The sequence below is a fragment of the Lissotriton vulgaris genome, chromosome 8 (genome assembly GCF_964263255.1).
Source record: "Lissotriton vulgaris chromosome 8, aLisVul1.2, whole genome shotgun sequence".
Classification (NCBI taxonomy): Eukaryota; Metazoa; Chordata; class Amphibia; order Caudata; family Salamandridae; genus Lissotriton; species Lissotriton vulgaris.
The window spans coordinates 1,110,702,152-1,110,726,963 of NC_141696.1; the positions used below are offsets into that span (position 1 = coordinate 1,110,702,152).

General features: G+C 40.8%; 1 protein-coding gene across 14 annotated transcripts in view; it reads right to left on the reverse strand.

The window, feature by feature from the left end:
* Window positions 1-1,527: 1,527 nt before the first annotated feature.
* The window catches only part of ELF1 (E74 like ETS transcription factor 1), a 665,417-nt gene continuing 642,132 nt past the window's right edge, over window positions 1,528-24,812 (reverse strand). For all 14 annotated transcript variants that reach the window (XM_086934931.1, XM_086934923.1, XM_086934918.1 and 11 more), the window contains 2 exons: window positions 14,256-14,741; window positions 1,528-3,529 (listed from right to left, as the gene is read on the reverse strand). In XM_086934931.1, coding sequence (XP_086791057.1) covers window positions 2,896-3,529; window positions 14,256-14,741 — 1,120 coding nt within the window. In that variant the 3' untranslated portion in view covers window positions 1,528-2,895. The remainder of the gene's footprint in view (window positions 3,530-14,255; window positions 14,742-24,812) is intronic.

Sequence of the window (24,812 nt, forward strand, 5' to 3'; positions counted from 1 at the left end):
TGACCATTCCCTGGAGTGGGAAGGGAAGGAAAAGATGGATTTCTGCTTCAGTCTTTAGTGCTTGCACTAAAACTTGTCTTTTGACTTCATCTTGGAATTACTCGAGGATAGCAACCTGAATGGGATCAGAACTTGGATCAAGAACTGGCCCAGATCTAAAGGCAGACGTCATGTGAATCCATGATCGACACCTGCTTCCTTCAGGTGCGGCATGGTTTAACACCTGTAGACTTCAGAGAGGGCATGTTCCCTCCTGTGGTTTGTTCATGATATTTGGGAGTCAGTGAACACCAACAAAGACTTTTTAGTAGAGAAGGTCGAGATACGAATGGTACAGAAAAAAAGAGGAATCACATCAACATATAGGGGTGGCACCTATATTTGACTTCCCATCCATGGAAGTGGAACAATGCTGCTATTCTGAGGATAGAACCTATTGGCGCATGAGAGCTGTTCCAGGAGACATTCCTGGGGGAATTCAAAAGGGGCTAGAAGATTAAATGTTTACATGTAACTTGTTCTTGCGTCAAGCAAAGACGCAGCCATGTGAACTGTTTAAGAAATACAAACTTTAAACAAAAGAAATAGATGTCTTGAGACATTCACATGTGGTGGTTAACATGCAGCCCGTGTGACAAGCAACATGTGATCACTAAATGTATTGTGTTAAGCTGGAAAAGCAGGAACCCACCCACCCACTGCAAAGGTAGAATGAAGTCTTAAGAATACAGGTGCTATGGGCATAGGAAAGAGAACAAGAATAGATCTGACAGAATGTGGTCCCTTAAAGTGGTATTTAGTTTAGAATGAATTGGAACATCAGCCATAAAACAGAAGTTTAAACTCTTCGGCTAGTGGTTCATGCCCGACAAGTGAATACTTTAGTAACTGCACCTAGGGTAATAATGCATTGTTCTTTTGTTTCTTCCCTTATCTTTATTTCAGATTATTTGTGTTAAATACATGCATGTACCATGTGTCGCTGAAATAAATCTTCCTGGTATGCTGCCACAGGCAAGGACTTGCATTTCTGATAAAATGAACAACCCACAGAGAGCTGCACTCAACTTTGAGGTGAAATTCCTATTTATCAAAAAAACAAACAAAAATAAAAACGTCCCGGAAAAAAAGACACAACTTCATTGAGAATATGTTTTTCCGGGGTTGTCACTCCTCTGCAGTGATGTTCTAAGCAGACATGGTTGAAGAGACAGTCTACATTATTTCCACAGAACCATTTTTGTTTGTGAAATTGTTGCTCAAGCTTGGTGGCATTGGGTCCACATCTACAAAACTAGGTGGAATGTCGCAGGTATTTGTGGCGAGACCAGAGCTATGCAGCAAGCTGAGGAAGTGGCAATGTTCAATCTGTTTCCCCTCTCTTCAGTCCTTCCAAGAACTGAAAATGTATAAAAGCCAAATGGTAGAGTGTGTGTAGAAGGAGAATCTATACTGCTTCTACCAAAACATAGATCTAGTACAATTCTCAAACATTTTAAACATAGGTCATTTAAGCACAATAAATGCTTTAGTTCACATGATTTATTTTCATAATAAATCAATTAAAAATACAAAAGGTTGAAAGGTGTTTCAACAATAATTTTTTAAATACAAATTCACTCTGAATAGATAAGACCATTCAAATGCTAAACACATATTGATATCTTTCGTCTATAAAAATTATTTTTCATCTAACAGAAATCATCTTAAAAATTTATTTTTTTTCAAATTAGATGTAAATGTACACTATTTACAACCAATGTTCTACATAGAAAGCGGACAGACAGAAGTGAAAATATCAACTACTTATTCATTGTACACAACCCTCATTAAGTCAGACACAGTAGTCTTTGCAGTAGTTAGAAAAGAATATGTAAGCATTCGAACAATAAATCTCTGCATCAACTATGACGTCTGATGTACTTAAACTAAAATAATTATGCATTGCTGTAAATAGCAGGCATTACTGCTATATAATTTAACAGTACTCAGTGTATCAACTCCTAAGGGTGGTGTTGACTGGTTTCCAGTTTATGACCGGTTGGTCAAACCCGACATCAGCAGCGATCACGCCAGACTATCTTGCCGACTAGAATAAATGCCCGGCATTTTCATCACTGTTGCCCATTATCAACTGAATGGAGATGTTCTCCATTCCATGTTTACCACCATTACAAGTTTACAACTTTCTTGCCCACTTTCGTTGGGCAGGGCTACTGAAGACTGTTGCTGTATGCAAAATGGGACATGATGAGAAACAAGACTCAGACTTTTCTAAGAGTACATACTGCACACACGAAAACGTAGCAAACCTCTGCTTCTTACAGAAGAATCAGTTTACAATTTTAAAATATTTACAAAAATGAGTGACCTGTAACAATGTCCTATTCCAACCAGAAAGTGAACTTGCATAGAGTAGTTTGACAGCATTTCATAGCACATATTGTCAACCCCCTGGGCAAGGTAAAGGCCCTCTCATTTTAGAGCGGAGTAACTAAGGCACAGGGAAAAAGGTGAATTGCCTACATGAGTCCTGTTGCTGGGTCAAAACAAACTCGTACCCCAAGCCTAGAGAAAGACCCACTAGAGGACATTGGCTAACAAAAGCGTTGGCCACAACAACATTTCCAAGTCATTCTTCATAGAATGAGGCTTCCGCCTAACGGACATCTGAATAGAGAGTCAATGGAACCCTCAGCCTGAGATCTGAATAGAAATATTCAAGACACCTTAACAAATGAAGGCGTTGTCTAACCTTCCACATTCAATGCTACGAAGAGCAGGCACTGAGAAACGTGTGGTCCACCGGACCACCTGATCCAAATGTTATTTTTATAACTGATAAAGTCTTGTACATGAAAAAGTAAGCACATTACTATGCACTCATAAGTTCTATTATTTACAATTGAGCTCCCACTGTTTTTGTTCTTGCTTGACTTCCACGTGGGATGGGATGCCATTTGCACCGGTAACCACCAGCAGACACCGTGGATCAAACCTCTGATTGGGCAGCTCCCCAGTCTCTTTGGGCGACTCCATTGGATTCCCAGCAGCCTCGTGCTGCTCCTGCTTCACAGACACATGAGTGAAAGTCTGTTTGGCCTCTGTGGATTTTATCACCGATGTTATCACAGTGCCTGAAGTGTGGGGGACTACCTGTGCAGTGCTTGGTGAAAAAGTCACCACAGGTGTGGCAGCGCTGAGGATCGAAGAGGAAGGCACAGTAACTGTTCCATTGCAAATGGTCTGTGCATTGCTCGCGAAAACCTGCTGCACCTGAGCAGGGCTCAGAACAATGGATGAAGCAGATGTTATTGCCTTTGGCGACTGGAGCGACATGTTTTCCTTAAGTACAGTCATATGCTGAGAAGATGGAATAGCTTGTAGAAAAAACTGCTGTGAGGCCGTTGCCGAAGTGGGATCTGTGCTCGATAAAACTGTTGTAAGAGGCACTGTCTGGAATACCGTGTGCAGATGCTGACTCCCAGGAGAAACCACCACTGGCACATGTCCTGGAGAAGGCATTGTCCTGTTGAAATATTTATGTATGGAGACATATTAGTTAACATCCACAACTACTTTACATAAATAGACATTACAGTTTACCAGGAGAGAAGCAAGACTAAAACAACAAATCATTATCACGAAGCACAACTATACAAAGAAGAAAAGCATAGATCTCCAAGACATTTCGTTTAGTAGGCACCCAAACCGGCATATCGTGCTTTACAACTCAATTTGAATTTGTATTTTAAATAAAAGGTGTCCTGCTAGAAATATCAAGGTATCAGTAAACCGTGAAACCAGCTGTGACAGGGAGGAGGAGAGGTGGACATATGTAATTGGGTCAGCACATAACAGCCCAGTCTACTTTTGTTTTTAAATATGCACGTTATACATAGTTAAAATTTGAAAGAGGCAATTTGCCCAAAATCACATGTTTAGGTAAACTGGTGAAACCACCATTTAGAATCCAGGTCTCCTGAATATACCATCAGCAACTTCACAACTAAGTAATATGTCCTCTTTATGGAGTTACCGCAAACATCTAATGTTCCAGATCTAAACACATGCCATATCTGTTTTTCTATATAGTAAGGTTATCATTTTATGTTTTACAATCTCGCTGTCTTCAAGTGTACAGGTGAAAGGCTACCAGAAATCTATTTTGGAGACTAATCAAGGCTACTGAGGTACAGTGTGTGCGTGGGTTCCATGCAGCACACATAAAGGTGGTCTGGACAAGGTGCAAGAAGAAAGCTGGTGGTCCACATACATTTAAGCATGAGGAGACAGAAAAAAAGATTACTTGCTCAATACTGTGGTTGGAAAGCGAAGACGTGCATACATTTTTGCCAACTTGAACTCAGGATGGGGCGCAACTTATTGTGGTGTCCAGCTCTAGTTGGTGGCATCCCAATGTACAGTTTTCAAGTCAAAATGCTTCATGGACACAACTGATGAAGCAATTGAGTACACTATGTGGAGGTATTAATAAGTACATCAACAAGAGTCAGTTATGTAATGTATCGGTTTTCATCTGTGAGTAGTTTATCCCTAAGAATATACCAGATGGGAAAACGTTCCTGTTTAAATGTGAACAAAGAAAGGTACATAGATTAAGGAGCGATGTACAGGGATAAAATGATGTGATTCCTTGGCACCACTAGAACAGCTTAGAGTAATCGGCCAACTTCAGCAATCTGGCATATACATATCCCCCTCACCTAGAGACAATCAGTTCGATAGACATTGAGATACAACTATAAGTGATTATCTCAAGTGTGACATAAAATGGATATAGAAATACCCAGAAGGGATATTATTTAATTTGAGCAATATATAAGAGGGGGCGTTACAGCCCGCAGGAAAACTAGACACACGTTTCCTACCACCTAGAGTTCCCGCAGGTCTCTGCATGAGAGCCGTCGCCGGATGGTAAAGAGTGGACCGACAAAGAAACGATTGTACCTTGATGAAGTAAATGCCCCGGATGGATGGGGGGTCCGAATTGGTAAGAACAAGATTTATTAAAAACACAATACGGATCGGTTAAGGCTAGAATGTCCGCAGCTTTAAATGGGTCCCCGATTGCTTGATTTGAGATATACCATTTTAAAAGTAGAGTGAGACCTCTGGCTAGATCATGCCTATAAAATAGTTGCTGAAATTAAGAACAGATGAATGAATATTAAAATGTAAACAGAAAGAATATATAAAGAAGTATTGATTTGAAATAAAATTAATCTGTTTAACCTTGCACACAGTGTGACAATAGGACGACGTCCCACTCTCACCCCAGTTAAGAGCGAAAAATAGGAAACTAAGGTTAGCTATTAGGTCTACACTTATGCATTTTCTATAAAAAAGAGAGCTGCATCTCTGCTACTACACTGTAGATGGTGTAATGTGGGAGTGGTATATATAAATGTGTGTGTGTTTGAGTTCACACTATATGTAGTGAGAATTAAAGTAGAAATCAGGAGTGAGGCAAATCCCTGTGGCGTGATTGTTACAAGTAGAACCAATGAATAAGAATGTTTTAATTGTGTTGACTAAAAAACGTTATTGTCATTTTAAGAACTTCCTGAAGTGTTACTACAACTGGCAAGTATAGTAACTTAAAAACCTCCACATATAAAATATTTTGGGAGGCTTGTTGAAGGATCTATATCCTGAGGCAGGTCAGAGACCCCTGGTGGGCACATATAATTGTCTGAAACATGTCGATAAAAGCAGCGAGGGTGACAGGGACTTAAATTCCCTAAGTACACCCCCAAGATTTGTAATCCTGTCAGGAGGGCCCGAACATAAAAATAATGGCGAGGGTACCCTCATAGATAGTTGTAACTTTTTATTATATTTGCAAAGTGAATCCCTAGCATAATCTCTAAAACATTTTGTGCTCCACCGTGGATGTTGGTCTGCATCAGGGTCTGTCAGCGGCCCTACGATGAAGCATGTCACTATCTAGTGGGTGAGGGCAATATTAAAAACCCTTAGGGCTTCCCCATTCTGCGGTTTCTACAAATAGATTCAAGTGGAACGAAGTATGATTATATAAATAGGAAGGACTATAGAAAGTATAATCGTCTCAGCTCTTAGGTTTTTGGTGTAAAGGATATGTTCAGGATTGCTCGGACAGATTAAAAAACACTTTGGTGGACAGGGTGACGTGGAGAAGTTTCCTGTCTTTTTCCGGACTAGTAAGCTATGCTGCAGCTGGTGGCCCCAGGCATTGGGCAGTACTGCGTTTGAGCATAAGGGGACCCGTCGGTGCACTGAGGTACTCGGATAGGGAAATTTTCAATTCAAATGATGGCTCACACACCTTTGGCATTCGGGCTATCAATTATGTGCGTTTGAAAAGCCATTCGTTTTTGGAATCAGACCATAAGTTTCAATGGGAAAACTGAATTTCTTGAATCACAAAATCTATTATCTTACCAAACCAAGACTGTTCTTAGTACTTCTTGTGAATAACTCTTTTTCCCAGATGTGTATGACTGTCTATACAAGCTGACGTTGTCAGGTTATGTTACCAAACTGAATATTAATGACCTGCACTTCCAGCTTGAGCATTTTCAAGCACTACTGGGCCTCTTGTTTAAAAACAGTCGCTGACAGAAGGGCTAAGGAAGATATTAACAGTGATTTTTGCATATGCCTAGAAAGCACATGATAGGAAATGATCTGAGAGGCAGTGTGAAGTAATTTCACTTTGATAGTGCCTAAAACGAGAAGGGTAAACCCCCTCCCTCTTTTGCATCTGGGTACGAGAGACATTTTGTGTTTAGATAAATAGAGCATTTTGTGGGGTAAAAGGTAAATAAGTTGTTGCACAATAAAATTAGGACTCAAGACATACAAGCTGTGGTGACAATACAAGCCACCTTGAAGTAGATAAGAGTTTGGATAAATAGCTAGGAAAGTGATTTTAAAATAGTGTCATGGTAATAGACTGCAAAAGAAACAATTTGGGCTACAGTTCAACTAGTCGTTACTGGGTGTCCCTCACGAGTCAAATGCAAAAGCATTGAAATGATTACATCAAGCTTTTGCATTTGACTCATGAGGGACTCCTAGTACCGACTAGTGGAACTGCAACTTGATGTAATAATAACTTCAATGCTTTTGCATTTAACTCGTGAGGGACACCTAGTAACGACTAGTTGAACTGCAGCTATTAGTAGAATTATTTTGATATGGCATACTATAATATTCACTGCTCACTGCTAATCTTGTCCCGTAACGCTTTAAAGGACCTTTGATTGGGATTCTATTTTTGCCAATAACTGTGCTTGGGGTGGTCCTAAGAGGATGGGGCCACCACCAAATCGTTCAGCAAAATGTGCTCTTTGTTTTGAAGGCATCTGCTTGGTCTCTCCCTAGGTTAGGGAGGGTCCCAAAATCATCACATCTCTCACTGCTTGCTAAATTTTCATTTACACTTTTGTGAAAAGACTATGCATTTCAACATGTAAAGACAGAGATACTTGTTACTTCACCAAAAGTATATGAGGTTCCTGTTTTATGAATTGGGAGTCTCACGGAGCGAAATTGCAGAATTCAGAGTTTTTGTTCAACTTCGTGGAATTCGGTGTAGTAGTACTCCACCAACTACACCCACCCTTAATTATTGGGTGTTTTTTAACATAGTTTGTGATTGTTTCTCTTCTGACCTAGCAATGATTTCCTTTCTTCACTCGGGAGTTGTGAGGGTGAAGTGAATCGAGAACAGTTTTAAGATGCAAAGTATTATTACAGACGTCAATTTAGTTTGTTTTGCGCACCATAAATCTATTCTAGGTTCACATTCTGTGCACTGATCAAGTAGCAATATTACCCCCATAGGAAAGGAGGGATTGAATAATTAGCAATGCCTAACAAATGATTTAAAACTGACTTATCACCTCCCTTTCTGATGGGATGACTACACAGTAAAATTCTGTAAACTTGTTTCTAGATAACCAAATAGCTGTGGTACAAATGTCATAAATTAAGACATTGCCCATAAATGCCAATGTTGCTCCCTTTTGCGCTCTTGGTATTACCTACAGACTTTTATTTTCTAAAGTGGAACACATTTATATTACCTATAAAATACACCTTGCTATAGTTCCTTTAATCACTGCTGAGCCTAGAACTTGAACTGCATGCGCACCAATAACCAATAAAACTGCATAGCCTCCCTAACATTTTTAGTTTCTTGTATATGAAACAATAGTTCTTCTAACATCCTAATTATATAACGCTCTTTCTGCTGAGTTTGGAAAAGAAAGCAGGTAATTGGTATTGTGGGTTAATATGAAAAGTCAAAACCACTTTAGTAATGCATGGTGTGTGTGTTTGCATCTCACTGTTTTCTTAGTGTATAATTAGGTATGGTCTCTGAACATGTAAGACCTGTAACTCACTTACTCTTATCAATGATGTAACAGTCACTGCCAAAGCTGTCCTTCATCTTAAGTGGTTGAGATTTGTTTCATGCATAGGATTAACAGGCTTTCATCAACCATGTTACAGCTAAATATAAACACCATTTAGGAGTAGAAGCTGCATTTGCTTTTTACACCAAGGAATTGTAAAATGGCGTTGTTTGATACATTCCCTTAATCTAGGCTGCGTTAGTCAACAGATGCACCCTGAGCTATGCATACCAAAGGTCACAGTCTAATGAATACACTGGGTATCTTAAAATCACTGATTTGCAAGTCTTTTTGCAAACAGATGTTTCAAACACTATTTGGTGTACTTCATTCACTTTGCTGCATATAAAGTGTTGTGCATGATTTCCAAACCTCCATAATTATCTTCATGCAATCCTAAATGTTGAAATTCTATGATCTGATCTAGGCTACTAGTTGCAAGCTCAGAGAATCTGGCTGATTATTCATTTCCTCTTGTATTGTCAATAGGTACATGTTCCATGATCAAAGGTCCATGATTTCCTTGTGCTGTGATGAATATTTAGATATGAATGTCTTGCTTAATGTGTCCCCCTGGCTTGCATTAGAATCCTATTCCTCTCATACTTGGCCTAGACATTATTACAGTTGGAATAGCTGGAATAGAAGGAAAAGCAGAAGCAAATATCCCATTTTAACTAATTGACAGCACATTGCCCCGTCTCAGAGAAGTAATGTCTCGATTCAGTCATGCCATTTTGAGTTTTCTTTTGTGGTGAAGAGGCCTATGTCTATCTAGGGTGCCCCATTTTTTTTATATCTTGCTGACTGATGTCAGTTTTTGCCTTCCACTCATGGGAGATTCAGGTCTGTCTGCATAAATAAGTACGGGTATTTACATTGTCTGCCCCAGGCAGATAAAGTGCTACAAGTATTATATTTCCTACAATGACCCAATGGCAAATGTCCTAGGCATCATTTCTCCCCATTTGTTTAGGTAAAACATTGCAGTTGTACGGTCTGTTAGAATTTATTCAATCGTGTTCTGAGTTTGGCTTTGGAACACCCTCCCTGCAAGGAAATCTGTGCTCAAGATGCAGTAAGTATGGTCTATGTTGATGGATGCTAGGACTGGAGGGTTTAACATATTGTGGTTTGTCCACCATTGCACCCCCCCTTAAGCCTGTGGCCACTGATTGTTCAACCATTCTTGAAGCAGTTTCATGTGAAATCTTGTATTTGGTATCAAATGTATACAGGATGCCATCATTCCCAACAACTCATTGTCCTCATTATTCTCCTCACTGTCAAAGACTGAGATGTTTATTAAAGGAGAATGTGTTGCTGCAACGCCACCACTCTCTTTCTGTATTCAGATCTGCTTCCAGAAAAATATTTGGGTTCTTTGGCCTGAGAGAGGATTTGGTCAGGATGACTGTGAATCCCCCTTGGGTTAGTAGCTGAAGTACTGTCTGAGTGCTGTATTGCCATTCTTGAAATAAATTCCCCTTCACTAGTCAATCAGTTAAGTATGGGCAAACGTCTATAACTGAACGTCTCAAATGTATTCCTACCATACTGCAAGACATTTGACACTCTTGAATGTCATTTGCCAAACCGCAGTATCTTGCATTGGTACTGTACACCTTTCCACACAAACTCAAGAAACTACTGAAAAGCTGGATGCATACGTATATGGAAACGTGTCTTTCAGATCTATTGTCGACAGAAGGTTGTTTTCCTTCAATAATGGTATGATCTCTTTGACTGCTGTAATATGAGCTTTAGTGTCTTTACAAAGCTTAGGTCCTGTACGGATCTTAATGTGAGGTCCTGCTTGGGAATAAGGAAAGAGACTTTATATACTCCTGTGATCAGCTCCTCAAGAGAAATCTCCTATATTGATGGTTTTAGAAGAAGTTCTTGTAATCATTGCTGTAGTAATTGAATGCGATCCATCTTGTAGATTTGCCTCTTTGGTTTCACAGGTTTCTGCTTCTTATTGATTATGTGTGTTGTAGGAGTGAAATTAAGAAATTATTTTGTAATTGTTGCGGAGCCTAGGTGTATTTTCTTAGGCCTTTCCTCATGATCTTGGTGGGGTTGATTGTTCCCACGGACCAGAGTCTTGAAAATCAATTCTACCATGTGCCTTGCAGTTGAAATTGCATAGCAGAAGGTTGCCTTCTTTGGCCTCTGCTTTCAATGAAAGTACCTCTTCTAAATTAACCTCTTATCTGCAATGCCCCTGAAAGGGGGCGTGTACGCAATTCCTGGATCCAGCTACACAATATGACACAGCACTGCATTATATTGTCCCTGCTGACCATTGTTGACTAGCTGTAGGTGCAAAATACAGGGCTGACTGTAGACATGAATTCAAAACTATTTTGCTCTCTTCTACTTCCTTATTTTGTTGATTTACTGTTAGCAACATTGGTATATAGTGTTTACTTTTTCTACAAACGGCTTAATGCCTTAATCAAAGTCAGTTTGTTTTCTTACTCGTTCTGGACCCCATAGGCTTTAGGGCCCACATAGGTCTAGTGGTGATGGTCTAGTAGGATATTTTTAAATTTCTTCCAGCGATGAATCTACATCTATGTTTTTCCATATAACCTCTTCCTCTTCATGAAGATTGTCACTTAAGGTTTGTAATATTGCATGACTAAACAGTCATGTAGTGTCTTTCTGTTTACCTCCGGTCCTTGCTGAGGTATAAGTAATGCTAATTTAACTTTATGGTTTAAAGTTTCAATACCCTCTCTCAGCCATTTTACTCCCCCTGGTTTTGGTGTTTTGTAAGAAGCTAAAGCAACATCGAATGATTCTCTTTAGTGAGCTCGATGTTGAGAAATGCCTGAGGTTAAAAGCCTTTGATTCTACTTAAACAAGGGTCTACTTCTGGAGGACGATTTTAACACTATGTGATCTCCTTGTGTTGTAATAAAAAAAAAAGCACAGAAAAACACTTCTTTTGCTGCCCATGTTTGAGCTCCAGGGGTAGCGGTCATCATTCTCAAGATCGGACCACACATGTTCCTTTTATCTGGGTTTGCCAATAGAAGGATACAAAATTGCAAATGGATCAGAATATTGTAGTTAAAATTATCTCAGGTCTGTGTAAATTTGACAATGTGTTGGAAGCTTGGGGATGGGTTTCTCCACTGGCTCCCTGTAACTTAAATTTAGTTCCATTCATTTGAGCCCAAGTCTACACAAAAGACTTTTTTTTGTGGGCCCACTGCATCACCTTCATTCAATATCCCATCTTCTGGTGATCACCCAGTTTACGCCGATTTGCCTAGCCGGATACGTTTTCTACAGTGGCAGTCCCGGGCTTTGGAATCCACTCCCAAACTCTCTTTAGCAAACTTCTACTGCCAATATCCTTTGGAGGGCCTTTAAGGCTCAAGTGTTCTGTTGGATTTGCTGACTGTTTGCAGTATATACTTGGCTTAAGGTAAATGTGTGGTTCACAAGTAATTGACCCATGCACCCAAAGGATGCACACAGAAGCACAATGCTTAATTGATTTGAATGGTGTGTATTGCATTGCATCTTGATTGGTCAGAACCACTTCTCCAGTCTAGCATTTCATTGTGTGTAGAGTTCGGCAGCAGTTACCCAGAGGAATTAATGTCGGGTAAGGGAGCTCTAATGCCGAATAAGTGTTTAGTACTTGTTACACCAGAAATTAGGTTGCATTTCAGAACCTGAATGGTGCAGGGCATCAAACCACCGAACACCACAAGCTGTAAATACGTGTCCCTAGATCATCAGTATGCAGCAGCACAACACAAATGTGCTTTACACCTCTAGGTACACCAAGAAGAAATAGTAGTATCAATGACCATCCTTCCACGAATTTAACTACAAAAATAATGGCCAAGAAAGAAAATTAGAGGACAGGCTAAGGTAAAGAGAAGACAAAATTATCAATCTGAATAAAACTGCTGTTGTCAAAGAACCCTCATGACGTCATTAGTGACCCTTCATAAGAAAGAAGGAGAAGCAATAGAAAACTGAGAACACATTTGAGCGTTCATAACATAGTGGACGCCTGGATAGGAAACGCTAATTGAATCGAAATGTAAACGCCAGAAATCTGAAAGTGCACCTGCATATTGAAGATAGTATCACCCAGTTAAAAAACAAAAGTAAAAAACCTCAATTTCTGAACTGTGCAATTTGTTGGCATTGGCCATTTCAAAAACAGAGCTGAAAGCTTGATGACTGGCAAAGAGAAGTGGATTAGTAAATCTTATGCTGGCCAAGGATGGAAGATAGAATGAATTTTAAAAGGGTCAATGAGGTGAGAATAGATGAGCTATGTTTTCCTGAATATAACCAGTTTATTCTTTGAAGCAGGGCACAGAAGTACAGTACGCACCAAGAGAGAGAGCTGCTAAGTAATATGTGATGCTTGAACACCAAAGTCCATAGAACTTTTATATTTTATATTTAGAATTTAAGTTTGCCTTCCATTTACCCTCACAGAATGAAAGGAATCTCAAAAACCCTAAAAGCAAATATATTAATGCTTCCTGGAAAGTGTACCAAGGAAGTCAAATGGTGTTACTTTTTATTAGGTTTCGGTAAATCGTTGTATGTTTGGAGACATTACTATGTTATTTTTAAATCGGAAGCCTAATGAAAATAATTTAAAAGATGACAGGAAGTGGAGGCAGGGAGTGAGACAAGAGGCAGGTAAGGGAGCACAGGGAACGTTTCCGGAAATCTCTCCCATATTGAAGATCAGAGACACAGAAATATGGAACAGCCACTGGGAACAAGGGAAGACAAAAGGACTTAGTGGGCAGCAAATCGGAGGAAATGGGAAGAGTAGGTACAGGGCTTTCAGACTTCGACAAATACAGGCCATGGAACAGGAAAGGCACAGACTTGGTTCAGAAGCTAAGATGGAATTCAGAGGAAAGCGAGAAAGTGGATGTACAAGGGATCTGAGATTGAGAGCAATGCATAGATATCTTTATCCACAAAGGCCATTGAGTGTAATGGAAACACATGGTTCTGGGGTTTCTCATTTGTGTCCGGCAGCAGGATGAGCCACAGCTACACAGAAAGAGTGGTATGCTGTAGCAACGTGCAGTATGCATATGGCTTAGGCAGTCCACCCCAAGAGCATCTTTCCCTGCATCTCTCCTTTCACAGTCACAGACGTGGTCATTCACAGGGACCAGTTTTCCATCCTTAACGATCACGTGCCATGAGAGAATGTAGCAAAATGTTGCACTGAAACCACTGATGTTTAGTCTTGCATCCCTTCAAATACATTCTTTTACTAAACAAATATGACATCAGTGAGGATACATTTATGGGACATTTTCTTTTAAGGATGGACGCATAACAGAAATATTATAGGTCCTCAGCAAAACGTTCAGAACTGGTGACTCTGCAATAACTTTCATGTATCAGTCACCACACTTAGTTGATATCACCATCAACAATTATCCGGCACAAACATTTCTTTTATTATGGGCTTTACTTTTCTTTCGTCGAATATTCATGTTAACCAGAATTTTCTAGTGTAAATGTCATAAGTAGAGTGGGAATGGCATCATATGAAGCAAACACACTTGAGGAATAAATGAATCTTGAAATAAACAAAACCATTCAGCTCTTAAACAGGATAGATTGACAGGTCTCTACAGGATTCAGAATTGATTTTTTAAATCATCAGAACTTAAACTCAACACTGCTACTTACAAATGTTTTCATTTATGTAACCATAACTAAGCTGAAGATTATAACTAAAAGAATATGTACTCCTATTTAAAAATAAATGTAAAAAAATTAAAGACTTCACATGTTTAAATTTCTTACCGGATGCTATGAACAGGGGATTGCAACAGTTCATCCTGAGAGATGGAGTCTGTAGCTGTCTCAGTTACCGGCGGCCCTGACTGCATCAGCTGCAAAGACCGGTAGAGGCTAGATGAATTAGACTGTTGTGATGCGTGCATAGTGTTCACCGTCCTCAACATATCTGGTGACAAAACATTTAACTGCTTATTTTCAATCTCTAGTTCTTTAAATTCTGAAGATTGTGCCTTTCCTGTAGCCTTCAGAACGGTCGTCGGTGCTCCCCTCAAACCATGATTTGCTGATATTCTGGCTTGATCAGTTTGATGCCCGCTGGTTGCAGATGGAGAAAGAAAAGAGGATTCTGAAGGAAGGCTATCAGGAGACTCCACACTGGGGTTTGGATCATCGTCATCTATGTAGACAAGATTTTTTGGCATTTCCTTGAATTGGTAGACCAAGCGTTGTCCTTCTACTTTGGCCAAAATCCCCCTCTGATAGTAATACCTACAAAAACACCAAAATATATACACACATTTAACTTCAGATCATAAAAAATATTGCTACATTTGCCTCGTTGCAAAACCAATTGTAACACTATGGACAAACAATGTTTCAATATATTTGTAATCAATGCACATATTTTTCAGATCCAAATTGACAATCCTCATCCCTGTTATTTCTCACAAGAGATATCCAAGTACAGATCTGAAATGTTAGCACAATCGCATTGTCAAAGTTGTCTAAAATCATCAATTACAAGAGACATATCAGTGCCTGACACGATTCTTAATACAACTATTAAGTCCAAATAAATCCATATACAAGGGAAGAAGGACTTATGAGATCAGTGGAAACTGTTAAAGCAGACAGCGATCATTATTGAAAATCTGTTCTGTTTAAAGTAAGTTGCAAAAGTTTAACAATTAGTTCAAATCAGAAATGGGGCCTCTTAAATCTCTTACTCTCATCATCACCTTTATTATATTTATGGAATGTCTGTCATACCACCCACAGGCACCCAAGGAGTTTTCAGCCTGTCAATAAAAATTCAAGCTATCCAGGAAACAATTTTCATCATGAATTCACTGAGCCCAGCAATAGGTGAAGCGTTCCTTTATTAAGCAATCACAATGAATAGATGTTCGTATCTTTAAATTCATTAAATTAGGAAGATTAACCTATTGACACTAGCAGCAGTTTATTATTTAATGTAGAAGGGAGCCAAGGACTGATATCAAGAAAAGTAGACTGACAATCACAGCCTTTAATGAAATATCTATAGGCGTTTATTCATAATATGCACACAAAAAGCACTATATGCAAAATTGATATTTAATAGTACCTCGTTTAAAAGAACAACACAAATTAACAGTGATGTAACAATATAAATATCAAATAAATCATTTAAAAAAGTTAAGCACTCATAATTCATTTCACCAGTACTGTTCATCATAGGCATAGGAACTGGAAGTAGTAATTTAGCTTCAGAGTAGATAAAGGTGGGGCTCAATAACACTGTGCTTGGTGACCAAAGCCGAAAATGGATCTAATTACATAGACTCTTAAAACTACCTATAAACGTGTGCACGAGTTAACCTCACTCTGAACCACGACTTTTAAAGAACAGTGTGTAGTTTAGAAGCACATCAGGTTTCATACAGTTAATTTCAGAAATTCAGTGTGTCTACTCATTTCCAAAGAAATATCCCAACTAGAACACAGATTTATACTATTTTAGCTAGAGGCCAAGGCTGGTCCCATATTGGCTCGTGCGTAGGGAGTGTACCTAGAATCTGTCCCTCAGCCTGCCCAAGTACTTTGGCCCTTATTTAACATGTGGCAGGCGGAACTCCTTTCTGCCAGTTCAGCAAAGGGATGTATGTACTCTACTGAACTGACGGCGTCCAGCTCACCATATTTAAAGACCCCCGCACCCCCACCCCTGGTTGGCAGAGATCTCTGTGCCTTTCACAGAACTGTTATTGCTACATGTTCAAGGCACCCACACTACAGAGTTTTGTTTTTTAAAGCAGAAGTTTGCGGCTCAAAAACAAAAGACTAATGTCCCCAATATTGTGGGTGGGTGGACATTCCTTTTTTTACCTGGTCAGGACCTCAAGGCCTTTTTTGGCAGTCCTGAACAGAAATAAATTACATCGGAAAATCTGCCCTAAATATGGCAGATGGTACGACACCCATTGACCGATAGCCTAGTGTCAGTGGAGTTGTAGATCAAAGGTGTGCTCCGGAAAAGTCAGTGTAGGCTTTCAGATGGAACATGGGGGTTTCCCCTGGCTCTAAGGGGAGCAGGGGAAGTAAGAGTTTGGCGGACATGGTGTGGACAAGTTTGGTAGCAAAACTTTAACTGTATTAACATTTGCTTTTCTGTTCCTGTTTGGCTATTTCCTATGTGTTATTGAGTTTATGTACCAAGCAGATATGCTTACTTAATGGCAGGAACCCCAAGTACTAAGACTGCTTGACTGCTCATTAAATCTGCTTCAAAGTCTGGTCTACGTTCGTGGTTCATTCTGGTCCCTTTGTCGGACATGCACTCTGGTTCCTGTCGGGCACACTTGCATTGCTTCTAGTACAATAAAACTAGCCCATCTTCTTATTACCATCCACGACAGACCAGTAGTAAACAAAAGCACCCTTAGTTAACTCTTAGGTCTACTAGGGTTTCCACCAATACCATCCCCTGAAGGACAAGTGTAGAGGGTTTAACCCCTTGCGTGCTCATGACGGCCGGGAGCTGTCACGCGTCACGGTGGGCGTGTGCGGAGGACGGCCCCTGGCCATCTGAATCCCGCCCACTTATTTAAATCCCTGCACAGCGCGAAAATTCGCGCCGCACGCAAGGGATTAAGAACATAAAATGCTCCACTAACTCTATAGACAACAAGGCCCTAATTATATCAAGAGACTTTATCTCACATCCTCTATTAGGCAGGACTACCTCTGATCTGTAACTAAAACACATTATGCGAAGGGTTACACAGACAGGTAAGGCGCTGTGGGAGCCACTGCCTATCATATCTGGTTGCCAAGTGGGGCCTCACATATAAGTAGGTGTCTCCACACAAATCAACCGTGCCTCGGTACTGACATCTACTAATAATAAACAGCATCACATGGCGCGAATCGAAAGAGAATAGACCAGCCTTAAGCACATGTGGGTCTCCACAAGACATAATGGCATAAGAAGGATCCCATGCAAGGGATCATCCGCTCCCAAGAAGGGAACAGCATAGCATTCCTTTCTGGAGAGAAACCAAATAGCCGCATTCTACAACTTGGTCCAGTGGACCATTGGGCAGAAATGGCTGGGCTGTAAAACACAGAGACCTCGTTCAGCCAGCTTGGCGGGGGAGGGAAATATTTAGAGTAATCTTTCTCAAGCCAAGTTTTAACATCAATTATGCAATGAGGACCTAGATGGCACACAAAAACCTTCTTTTTTTCAGTCAGATGCACTTTTGCATTCTATGAGAAGCAGTAAGTGGTAGTCAATGTTTAGAGACAGGACTGCAATCTAAGGATACTGTTAAATAGGAGAAAATCATTTTGACACTATATTGTAAAAAAAACAATTGTTATGTAAATCCCCTCATCACCCAGTGTAATGATTTTTTTTAATACAATGTTTTAATATGGTGAAAAACTTTTTAATATACTGAAACGCTGGAAGTGGCTTTTCAAACAAAAAGGAAATAAATACCTCTTGTAGTTTCCTAGGTTTCTTTTTCAAAGACAAATAGATATGTTTTACTTAATTGACCATATGAACCTGAGCTTTCCAGTGGTAAGGATCAGCCATGCAGCATCACTTATTAAATTCCCATATGCTGACTCTGTTACTGCAGCCCACATAACCCTTAGTGTGCAGGAAAGTTCTTCCAGTCTCAGACTACAGCTGCTGCACTCTTCAATGTCTCCCCTTTGTTTACTTATGTTAATTTTAATCATAAGGAAAGACCAACACATAGCCTTATATGAATGGAAAGACATGCCCTCACAGAGGAAACAATGCAGTGACATATCAACCTGCTGTCATCAAGACAATGCCAAAACCCAGTACATATAGCCTGTGGGGAGTCGATCCCACCCCTTTCCTTCTCACCAAAATTAGTACATCGATCAAATATAAAGCAATGAATACTATAATACGATAAGCTGGAAGCAACAGTAGTTCATCATCTGTAGTCGCTATAGCTCACTAAGCACACAGTGTGGGATGGAACAGTCTTGGAGGACCTTCAAATCACTGGTATCGAATGCCTCGAAGTTCTTAAGGGGGTTCCAAATGTCGCTGGGTGGAGACATGAGAGGGAGTACTTCAGCATAGAGTTCGGTATGCTCATTACAATAAATTTTTTAAAATCAATCCTTTACTTGTACTGGAGAGAATTTCCTCTTACCCAGCAGCACACAATGAGCCTTTTCACCAGTAGTATCACTACTACAGTATTCCATCTGCAAGGGGCTGGTTCTTCACACGCCCATACAAGTATTGCCATGCAAGGGTAATGAAGCAAATCATGTCTGATAAAGCAGTGATGACCGTGTGCAAATAGGACTGCATGCTAGCGCACACCCATGCCAAATACAGCAAAATGTCTACATTTTCTCAGGAACGTCTAATCCTAATTCTTCTTCCCATCTCAATTTCCCATTATGTCGGGCCCGGGGTTTCCTTCCAGAGTCGTCTGGTATCATTTGAAAATCAGTTGTTTTGTGTTGGTTACTGTAAGTAATGTTTCCAACACTAGAGTCAGTGCGCTTCGATGGGACGATAGCAGTGGCAGTTCCCACTGTAATAGAAAAAGATGTCTAAGGGGGTGCATGGCGTGGTCTTGTGAACATGCTGAAGGAGAGAAGTTTCTTGTTTTCATAAAGGTTCCCCCAAGTGGTCAATCCTCATTTAACAAGCTTGATGAAGGCCTTTGGCTCATGGGTGGTAGACAGAAGTGGATTGTAATAAAGTGATAGTGAGGGTAAGTAAAGGACATCGCTTACCAATTGAATTCCAGGCTCTGGAGGTGCATGTTATTGTTGCCATTTTTAATGAGTAGTGTGGGAGTAGTGGCACTGATAAGGGCCACATCTATTTTCACTGCAAGGTGTGGTAGATATTGAGGAGAGTGAAAACAATATTCCACAAAGTGTGCTTGGGTGCACAGATAGTATAGCTCTGGCGCCTCAAAGACAGAATGGTAGTACAAGAGTTTCCCATATAATTCTGGGGTATTTTCCCTCCCATGTTAACTTGACAAACTAAGTACAGGTCTGCCGTATCTTTGCTTTCCTTGCAGTCAGAGTTTAAAGCTCATGTTGCCAGACATCAGCTGATGATACAGACATTAAAAAAGATACTATACTATTCAGAATCCTATCTTTTACAGCGTCAGATAACATTGACTATCTACCAGAAGAGACTCTTGAGAGATGTACAACAATGTGAAAGTACTGACTTTTGTATGAGTTTCAAATACGAGAAGCACAAGATGAAACTATTAATATTAACCATGATCACTTTGCTTCAAGAACCGCAATTTATGTATACACCGCCACAAACAATTCCTAACAGAGTTGCAGTTACAATTATTAAAACAAGGGTTGCCAGAGCGAAATCGACAGCTGTGAAGGTGGATTTGTTTAACGTAATTTGCCTTTAGGAGTTCGATATCTGCTCATGACCGAGTTTTCTGTGAGATTAATTCAATATGTTGTTATATATGGACTGCCTCCAATGTCTGGCAATCCACAGACTATATATTGTGCTTTGTAATAAATAACTTGTATTGTACCAACATGGTAAGGTAATGCCTTTAGGGTATGGTACATTTCTGGAAGTAGTGGTCTTAGATGAGTCTGGCTATGTCCAATTCAATGCATCCATTGCAGATGGTCATTAATCTACCTGCTATTATTCTAAAACGACATTGCTCTTCCATGAGTTTCTAGTCTAGAGAGTAATAATACATCATATTTTTTATTTTACTCAAACAATATTAGCACCTTTTATTTCGGACATATGAAGATATGGCTAACTGTCAAAAAGATCAATTGAAATCCTGTCTACTAGCCAGTTCTTTATGTACGCCCACAAACTAGGTATATATCCTACATGCACGTTTCAAATTGTAGAGGACAGAAAATAAGTTCTTGAACCTATTTCATATACATAATTTGTCTCTCTTCTTGGGCTACTCAGTCTACAAAAAACGTTATTATTCTTGTGAAATAACCTATAAAAGTCTAGTAGCCAGAGAAACATTTTCATATTCAGCCCTTACTTCAATATCAAGGATCGCTGCCATCCTCAATGTGTGGTTATGCGATCGCCTAGAGTTCAGACCAGAAACTGATAATTTAGTTGTTGAATTAGGCCTCTAGCACAATCAGGACCATGATCGCAGACTAACGTCATCCCAACCAGGTTCCTATTCGTGGGGGCACACCCCTGACATTTCCTTTCTTCAGACTCATTCATGTGAATCCGAACCCATTTCTCTGTAACAGTGCAAACGCTACTGAGAAACCTATTTTTGGATTTTGTTTTCAATTAGGCCTAGCTCTTCCTGTGGGTACCCGGAGATAGATTCTTCACCCGATATTGCCAATCCAATTGTTGACTACAAGTCCCTTGTTGGTGAGTTTCTCTAACACTCAGCAAAGTATGTTGAAGGAAAGAATCAAAGTTTGCGAAGATCCCCACTGCAGGAAAAATAGAAAGAGGCATGACTTGCCTTCTGTTCAAGGTGCATTCCAGTTGTCACTAAAGCACAAGTATAAACACATGCACCGGTAGGCACTATCCCAGCTGAGTCTACCTCCTCAGGTAGGTGCTTTGAGAGGTCTTCTAGGAAGGAGGCTCAAACACTACACTGTCACTGGACCCAGGAGTAGGGGACAGCCCTACTCTCTTGCATCAAGTTCAGGAACGACAAGCATTTTCAAATCTGCTTAAAGTCGATACTCATCTCCACTTCACACTTAGGGGCTCATTAGGATGACGGTCGGACTTTGTCCGCCCGCCATCCTGTCGGAATTTGGGACCGCCCGCCATTAGGGCGGGTGTCCCGTGGGGGGTATTAGGATGTGCTCGCCACAGTGGCGGGCACATACTGCATTTATAGCATTGTGGCGGGCGGTGCTCTCTGCACCGCCCGCTACAATGCTATAAATGCATTAATGCATTTGCATAAACAAAGCGGCAGGCACTGCGCGGTGCCTGTCGCTTTGTTTATGCAAATGAAGGGGAGTACCACAGGTGCAGCACCCACCTCTCCTTCAAGACCGCATGCCTTTCCGTGGCGGCATCTACACAAGCCCATCATAATATGGCTGGCGGTGTCTATTATTCCACCATATTAAACCTTTTCTGCCCCGGTCGCAAGGCCTTTCCGTCCGCCGCGGTTCCCCCGCCATCCTAATATGGCGGGGGGGAATTTAGGTGCGGATAAGAGCGGATTTCCGCCAGGCTGGCGGTGGCTACCGCCAGCCTGGTGGAATTCGGGACCGCCCGCCATTAGGGTGGGGGTCCCGTGGGGGGTATTAGGATGTGCCCGCCACAGTGGCGGGCACATCCTGCATTTAGAGCATTGTGGCGGGCGGGGGGTACCACAGGTACCCCCCGTGTGCAGCCCCCACCTCTCCTTCACTCTGGGGGCCCGCAGGGGGCCCCCAGAGTGAAGATTGCATGCCTTTCCGTGGCGGCATCGCCGCTGCGGAAAGGCATCTACACAAGCCCATCATAATATGGCTGGCGGAAAAGTGGCGGAAGGTCTTTCCGTCCGCCGCGGCCCCCCCCCCCCCCGCCATCCTAATATGGCGGGGGAATTTAGGTGCGGATGGCGGGGGCAATCCGCCCGCCATCCTAATAGGCCCCTTAATCTCACTGCTGCTTCTAAGATGATTAATCATGGGAGCTCGATACAGACACCTGAATTACACACGCTGAATAAAATTCCAAACATGGTTTAAAGTTTCCTTAACAATATACTGCAACTGGGGCCCCACCCTGCTAAAGAGGAATGTGTGGTTCCTCAGAGGTCTTTCTGAGCGACCATGTTCTTTAATGTTTATGTGTACCCTGTGCAAGTCAGGATAGAGAAGTTAGGTCTATCAATTTACCAGGATGTGGAGGTCACTCCACTGTACCCTAGAACGTTACCCATCCAACCTGCATAAATTACACGCCTCTATGGCCTTCTGTTCTTATGTTCAACCCTCCCCAAACAATTATTACTTTCACTCTCCCAGCCTGGCTCAATGAACTACATCTGAATGGCTTTTATCATTTAATATCTCCAAAGGATACATCACTAGTGTACATCATGGACACACAACCTTCCAATATTGTCCACATCAGACAGACACTAGACTAAGAATATTAACCTCCCCGTCAGTACCAAGCTTGTTCCCCTACGGCTTGACTCAGGCCTCAAATCTCATTTCAATAAAGTGGGTCTCAGACCGAAATTGTATTGATACAGATTTGGGCGACCCCAGACCTATTGCCATACCAACAGGGTCTGGAGGACGTGCTGGGGCTTCTAAGATCTGGCTCAGGGTTATAAAATGCTGACTGACCAAGATGGGGTGTGGGAACCTCTGATCCAGCCTTGCAGAAGACAATGGGGCCTGAAAGAATCACTCAAGAGTGTATACTGGTGCTATATTGACGATCTCACTTTAGGGCATGCTAGGGTGGGTACTCTTACTGCCTCCTTCCTGGAGTTCAAAGATGACTACATCATAGAAGGATATTTGGACGAGATTGAGGATCCTGTAGCCAAAACATTATATATGAAATTTTGGGTTGGGACCTTGCCACTGTTCAGTTACGGCAAAATGGATGTGTGCACCCAAAGAGTCTGATGGGTTTTGTTCCTTCTGTCCCCAGGTGATCGAATTCATAGAACACATTTGTCATTTTTTTGTCCAATTTACCATGGGTACAGAAGGAAGTGGATTCTACCACTATTCTGTAACCTGGGAATCAGGGACTGTAGATCAGTGATAAGAATTCTGAGAAGTGATGCCAGTCCATTTATTGTATTTGTGTCTCACGTTTCTTGTTGGATATATGAAGGATTAGGCAAACAAGGTTAGTCACTTGAAGAGTTGTCCACGGTGAGTGTCTTTTGCCCAGATGCATCAACCTTTTTAGGAAGTGCAAACGGTGCGATTCGCATAAATCGGCCTTTTGCACTTCCTAAATTGGTTACTGGGATGCATCAAGCATTTTTTGGAAATCGCTTTTTTTGCGAGTTCCAAAAAATGCGATTGCTGTTAAGGAATCGCACATTTGCGATTCCTTAACAGCAATGCATCATCCCCAAAACATTTGCGATTTCCAAAATTGCAAATGCAAATTACCACGAAGTTGAACTTCGTGGTAATTTGCAAAAATGTTTAAAAACGCATGAAAATGCATTTTTTAAACATGTACGTTACAGGCACACATGTCCTTAGGACATGTGTGTATTTAACTCACATGTAAATGTGCATTTCATGAGTGCAGGGGGGGGTCCTTTGGACCCCCCTCTCCACCCTTGAAAGGCTTTGATGCATTCCGAATTGAAATTGCGAATTCGCAATTCCCATTCATTCCTATGGGCATTTCAGCCCATAGGAATGAATGGGAATATCGGATTCGCTATTTGGAACTCGCAATTTTATTGGAATTCGGTAAAAATTGCGATTTTTACCGAATTCCAATAAAATTGCGAATTTAATGATGCATTGCCATTTGCGAATCCTTAATTGTGATTCCTTATTTTTCGCAATTAAGGAATCGCAAATGACAACGTTGATGCATCTAGGGGTTTGTTTTTAGATTTGGAAGTTGGATGTAATGAGAATAGCAATTGTTTTAGACTTACTTATCAACGAATATGGCTGGACTGTTACTGAATGAATTTTAGTAAATTTTATCCATTTTATCACTCTTGCTTTGTATCGTTTTTATGTTATTGTTTCCTGTTTTTATTGTATTTGCTTTTATGGTGCTAATGACGAATAAAGATTTATGAATGAAAGATCTGCATTATTCTGTCTCTGCTGCAAAGCTCTTTACCTAAAGCACACATTATCTCCGTCCACTGAGTGACCATATCAGGAGTTTGAAAGGCTTCAGAAGTAGAAGCTCCTTACGTCACTAAACAACAAAAATTAAATTCATAGTGCTCTTGGAACTGTCCTTTATGGAAGAGGAAGGTAGTCATGTTCCTCTGAAAGGCCATCCAAGATTATCAGCTTTGGTAGGGTAGGTGGCTTACCACTTAGAACATAGAGTACCGACTTGGACCAATTAATGGTGTATTCGGAAAATTCCCCCAAAACGATAAATATGTGGCGTGCTCGATTCAGAGAGGCTGCAGGCAATGCCAGGTACAATAAGATGTTGTCGGCGTATAACTATATTTGGTCTTCCCAATCTTTTGCCCATCTCAGCCCTCTAATTATCGGGTCTCTTCTAATCCACATTGCCAGAGGTTCCAATATGAGAGCGAAAAGCAATGGAGAGAGGGGGCATCCTTGCCGAGTGCCCCTTCCGAGCACAAA